Below are 6,675 nucleotides of genomic sequence, written 5' to 3'. Positions count from 1 at the left end.
ACTACCTAGTATAGGCATTATGGTTTCTTGCAGTCTCCTTCATTCTTATATTCGTATGCTCCTAAGATAGTTGGTGAGAAGTTGTAAAGAACATCGAGTGAGTTTCTGGGGCCGATCGAGAGATCAAGCACCGGCCCCACGGGGTAGCACTTCTTAGTTGCAGTGTGATTTATTTATTGATTGATTTATTTATTCATTTATTTGTTTACTTATTTATTTATTTTTTGCAACTGGGTTGTGTCGACCTCGGTGGTAAGTTGTATTTATTTATTTGTTTGTTTGTTTGTTTGTTTATTTATTTATTCATTTATTTATTTATCTATTCATTTATCTATTTTTGCAACTGGGTGGTGTCACCCTCGGTGGTAAGCTGTATTCTCCATCGGGTCTCCTTCATTTCCCTGATAGGAAGGAAAGCAATATATTATAATATTTTGGCTTCATGGCGTCTCGACACAAAGGACTTTCCCAGAAGAATTTGGAAGACGTCCCCCACGACACCAGGTTGGCAGTCACGGGACTGAGATTGAGAGAACTCACCCATAAGAAAAAAAGAAAAAAGAAAAAAAAAGAAGAAAAAAAAAATAGCTCTCCAGAAGTGCTGAAAAATTATGACAACAATAATATTGATGATGATAACAACAACAGCAACAACAACTACAATAATAATAATGATAATAATAATAATAATAATAATAATAATAATAATAATAATAATAATAATAATAATAATAATAATAATAATAATAATAATAATAATAATAATAATAATAATAATAATAATAATAATAATAATAATAATAACAACAATAATAATAACAATAATGATAATAATAATGATAATGATGATAATAATAATAATGATAATAATAATAATAATAATAATAATAATAATAATAATAATAATAATAATAATAATAATAATAATAATAATAATAACAATAATAATAATAATAATAATAATAATAATAATAACTAATAATAATAATAATAATAATAATAATAATATTAATAAAATAATAATAGTAATAATAGTAATAATGATTATAATGATAATAATAATGATAATGATAACGATAATTATGATAATAATAATAATAATAATAATAATAATAATAATAATAATAATAATAATAATAATAATAATAATAATAATAATAATAATAATAATAATAATAATAATAATAATAATAATAATAATAATAATAATAATAATAATGATAATAATAATAATGATAATAATTATAATAATAATAATCATAATAATAATAATAATAATAATAATAATAATGATAATAATAATAATAATGATAATAATAATGATAATAATATTAATAATCATAATAATGATAACAATGATAATAATGATAAAGCTGGTAATAATAATAATAATTAAGATGATAGTAACAATTCTTGTTAAATTGGATATCCGGTGACGTTCTGTGTAGCTGATTGCTCAAACCTGCAGAATTTTTTCCCCCCCTTCTGTTCAATGTGGAACAGAAGTTTCCAATATTCATATGGGTACCAGTATCTGCAGATTTCGAGGTCTCTTACCTCTTCTTCAGCCGGGTGGGAATAGTAAAACTATAATAATCTCAGCTTATATGTTCATAAGTTCAGAGACCTCACCAAGTCTGGCTTGTGATCTGTGGTAAATGATGAAAGCATTATTTTTCAAATCTGCTGCTTATGTTTTTTTTTTTTTGTCGTGTTGTGCTGTGTAGTGAGCAAAAAACCATCGTTGTAACGGTGGTGATAGTCTATCTTTTTTTAATAAGTTCTGGTGACTGTAATGTAAGTATTTTGAAGGGATGCATAATTCTCTGTCTGACATGTGTGTTTATACACTACGTTGTTTTCACTACAAGTATGTTCTCTAGTGTTATCTGTGTTGTTCCTCATAATGAGTGACGCGGTTTTATTTGGTTTGTATAAGCAGACTAAGCTTACGCTAATATAGTGTGCTGGGGTAACTCCGTTATCAACTATTCTTCGAATAGCCTTTTCTTCCTCTTTTACAAGGTGTTCTACAATGAACATAGCGAAATGTTAATCGTTTATCTAAATCTTCATTATTCCAGTGTATGAATAAAGCCCACGTTCTTCAACGATACAGCTGTGTCGGTAGATAACGTGCCTTTCTTGTAGAGGTGATATAACTTTGGCCGGGAAGGGTGATTTCCTAGTAACTATATATTTGACCTTTCCTTATTTACTTTTTTCAGTTGAAACCCAATTTTTGCATCATGAAGGGAATGAAACAGAGTTTTGTGGTCGTTGCTGTCGTTTGTGTCATCGTGTGCTTGTTCGTATCAACTCAGTACTCAGCTCCTACATGGAGACCGCAGCTAGTGGACCAAAGAAGAACAGGTGCAGAAAGAAGCCAGGTAAGTTACGATAATGTAACCATTGTTGTATTTACATTCAGCACGTATAGACAAACCCACGCTGGGCCCACCCCTACAGGGACAGGTAGAGGGAGAGACAGATAGAGGGAGAGACAGAGAGAGGGAGAGACAGAGAGAGAGAGGGGAAGGACACTTGGCACAGCACAATAAACAACTCTATGAGCGTTCCCCACCTCTGCTCATCGTGGTGAGTTTGACTCACTGGGAACCCACAGCCTAATAGAACCTCCTCTGAAAAAGAATGTCTAGACGAGGGTTCTCGCATTTTCTGGACCCATCAATCGTGAGGACAGTGATATTTCCTCCACGGAGAATCATAGTCAGCTGAATTGGGTCATGCTTCGACTTCACGCTGACCTAAACCAAAGTTCACATATTTCCTGCAAGTACGATTTCAAATGATTTTACTTGAAAGGAAAAACATAATCCAGGAAGAGATTGTAATGTATCCTGCATGTCTGATCTCAAAGTATTTGATCAATGATTTTGTTTCTTCTTCCAGGGAGAGAACCTGTTCGACGGCGTGGACGTATCCTTCCTGATGAACAATGTCATCAACTGTTCACGGCCGTTTATGATGATGGCGCCGCGAGGCCAGCTTGGCAATATGTTGGCAGAGGCCTTTCACATGATCGCTTTCAAATTGAAGTACAAAGTGCAGGTAATAGACTCTTCCTGAAGTGCAGGAAATAGGATTTTCTTGAAAATTAATGGACGTAGAGACGACCGAACACCCACACCCACAAACACACACTATACGTACAAAAATTGACTTGAGAACTTTATTGTAATATTAATGGATTTACAATATGTATATATATGTATATATATATATATATATATATATATATATATATATATATATATATATATATATATATGTGTGTGTATTAAGGACTACTATTACACAGGACGTGCGCACCCAGATCCTTGGGTCCGCTAGCGGAGGCCATTGTTTTCTTTGTAACTTAACAGTGTATATAGGACAAACATATCAACTATTGACTTATTCAATGCAGAATAAGTTAATATAAATTTTTATAGTGAAATAAGAAACTATTTTTAAGTCACTGTTATGCTTTGAAATGCCAATTTTAGCCGGACTTAACAGGTATTATTGTATGAGGTTTGTGGACACCAGGGTTGGCGATTTTTTCTTCATCTTTTTTGAAAATATATTTTTTTTTCTTTTTTTTTTATTTAAATCATATATATTTGATTTAAATATATATATTTTTTTATAGATTTTAAATATTGTGGGATTGCTATCTGATATGCGATCTGATTGCTAAAGGACATTTTTAGCATATCAATATAAGGGACAGTGTTATATAGACTTGCCACAAGTATACAGGGAACGGTATAAGCCGTATGTGAGGACGGTATGCTCAGGTTCACTCGATTCCTCCAAGAGTTTTCTGATCTTGGTGACATTTGCTGTACTGTCTGTCACAACACTTCCAATGTGACAAAGAAATCTTGTTCAGCCTTCTTGATCGAATTTTGTATAAGTTGTAGAAGATATTCAGTAGTGTGAGGTTTCCTTGATGTGTTTATTGTGTCAACTAAATAAATCTGACCAGTGGATGTTGTTAGAGTGACACATATTATGGGCTCATTATGGATGTTAGACCACCCATCAATTGAAAGACATACATTTTCATTATTCAGGTCATCTGCACACTTTTTATATTCCTTTTCATACACAAGATCCAAGTACTTATCAGCAATATCTTTTTTGGATGGAGGAATATAACCTGGCCTTAGGTTCTGAACCATTTTGAGTAACTGAGGATGCTGAACAAGACGAAATGGTGAATTTGTAGCAAATATAATTCTTGCAACTTCTTTGTCGAGATTTTCCTTTTGAGAGGCTGAATTTTTTATGATAAATCTGTCCAGAGATGTTGATGACTTTCTTTTAGATGAAAATGATTTAGCAGAAGTGGCGCCTGTGGAGGAGTATGATAGTGACCTTTTTAATGGTGGAGTCAGGTTTGCAGATAATTCAAGGGGAGCCGATGATGAAGGGATTGAAGCTGTTGACACAGATCCTGATATGGAAACAGAATTTTTTTAGCATATTGCATAATTTATAAATGAATAAATAAATGAATGAATACAGTGTGATTTAGGCTACTTTTGAGTACAGTAATTATCTTTTTTAGATAATGATCATTTTCACACAAGCCACTAAATTACTTGGAAATAATTAACAGGCTATGAAATAGGTAGGCTTGGAATTCAGCCCACACAGGATTCAGTCCACTTTTAAATTCACTAAAAATAATGGGTTAGTTGGGTTAGGTTAGGCTAAATCCCTTTGGGATGAACACCATGTGGGCTGAATTCCAATGGAACCTGTGAAATATATTAACCAACGTTGAATGAAATGAATAACAATCATCTAGGCTCCAAAGTTGAGTGGATACAGTATATTATAGAGATATAGTCATTACCCAAATTTAGAAGTAATGAAGTTGAAGTATCATCTCTTTAGGCCTTCACATTTTTATTGCACATGCTCTCCATTGTTCACCAAATTTATATAGTTGCGTATTAAAAGGGAGAAATGCACACAATATAAGTAAAATTATTCATCTGGGTCGTCAATTTCTTCTTCTGTATGCTGTTGCTGACCTTGGCATTTATCTCTGTGAGATTTTAATCTTGACACAATGCCCTGTAGTTCCTGGCTGCAATCTTTGCATTTAGCTCGGTACCCTTTGCCAGAAGTTGTTGGCAGTTTTTCAAAATAATTCCAGACAGGATATTTTTTTCTGCCTGAAGGAACCACTCTGCCAGGTCCAGAAGACATCCTTTCTGGTTGATTCCAAAGCAGCAACAAACTCAGTGAGAAGCTGCTTACATAGAACAAGTTTCAACAAGAATATTGTTGAAACTTGTTGTGGGCTGCACAGTGATATATACTACATGTAGGCTTATACCGTTCCTTGTATACTTGTGGTAAGTCTATATAACACTGCTCCTTATATTGATATGCTAAAATGTCCTTTAGAAATCAGATCGCATATCAGACAGCAATCCCACAATATTTAAAATCTATAAAAAAATCTATTCAAATCAAATAAATATGATTTAAATAAAGAAAAATAGATTTTTTTATATCTTAAAAAAAAAAAAAAAAAAATCGCCAACCCTGGTGTCTACTAGCCTCATACAATAATACCTGTTAAGTCCGGCTAAAATTGGCATTTCAAAGCATAACAGTGCCTTAAAAACAGTTTCTTATTTCACTATAAAAGTTTATATTAACTTATACTGCATTAAATAAGTCAATAGTTGATATATTTGTCCTATATACAATGTTAGGTTTCTAGTTTTGATATATTTGTTCAATATAAAATGTTAGGTTACAAAGAAAGCAATGGCCTCCGCTAGCGGACCCAGGGGTCTGGGTGCGCACGTCCTGTGTAATAGAAGTCCTTGATATATATATATACATATATTTATATGTATATATATATATATATATATATATATATATATGTATATATATATATATATATGTATATATATATATATATATATATATATATATATGTCATACATGAGGATTGTTGAAAAATAATATTATTTGCATAAGGTTCATGATGATGCGGTAAGCTGAATATAAGAATATTTGAAGAAAAAAAATCGATTAGACAGACACCCATGCGTGGTCTGGTGGTTTGCATTCGAAGGGTCGGATCAGCACGAGGATAAAAGGATAGGTGAGAGTGAGAAAAGGGTGATTAGTTCAGAGAATACTCATGACGAAACAGACCGGGGAGCGAGGAGAGGACGATCAGTCCAGAGAGTATCTTTTGCAAACTGACCGAGGAGTGAGGACATGAAGATCAGTCCAGAGTATAGCCCTGGTAAACTGGCCGAGGAGTGGGGAGAGAGTACCCAGTCCAGGGATCCTTGTGAATCGGCCAAGGAGTGAGGATAAGACAACCAGTACAGAGTGTAGCCCTTGTGGGCTGGTTGAGGAGTGAGGAAAGACGATCAGTCCAGAGTGTATCCCTTATGAACTGACTGAGCAGTGAGGAAAGAGTACCCATTCCAGAGAGTAGCCCTTGTGAAGTGGCCGTGGAGTGAAGGGAAAATAACCAGTAGAAAGGGTGACCCTGGTAAACTGACCGAGAAGTCCTATGTGTAGCGTCGGATTTTATTGGCTGGCATGGGATTGAACACTACAAATTTTCCTTACTACATCACTCCATGTCATGTGGCTCCTGCCGCTCCTCCTCAGGCTCCT

At 33.5% G+C, this 6,675-nt stretch overlaps 1 protein-coding gene across 1 annotated transcript; it reads left to right on the top strand.

The window, feature by feature from the left end:
• The first annotated feature begins 2,234 nt into the window (after window positions 1–2,234).
• LOC143036103 (uncharacterized) lies at window positions 2,235–3,090 on the top strand. Its single transcript, XM_076203360.1, has 2 exons — window positions 2,235–2,390; window positions 2,914–3,090. Exons 1-2 carry the CDS (start codon window positions 2,250–2,252, stop codon window positions 3,088–3,090), a joined length of 318 nt encoding a protein of 105 aa, XP_076059475.1. The 5' UTR covers window positions 2,235–2,249.
• The last annotated feature ends 3,585 nt before the right edge of the window (window positions 3,091–6,675 follow it).

This window comes from Oratosquilla oratoria, chromosome 2 (assembly GCF_046742065.1).
Source record: "Oratosquilla oratoria isolate Oo_2021 chromosome 2, ASM4674206v1, whole genome shotgun sequence".
In the NCBI taxonomy this organism is placed as follows: domain Eukaryota; kingdom Metazoa; phylum Arthropoda; class Malacostraca; order Stomatopoda; family Squillidae; genus Oratosquilla; species Oratosquilla oratoria.
The sequence above is the reverse complement of the archived record's forward strand: the minus strand, read 5'-3'. Positions and strand labels throughout refer to the sequence as shown.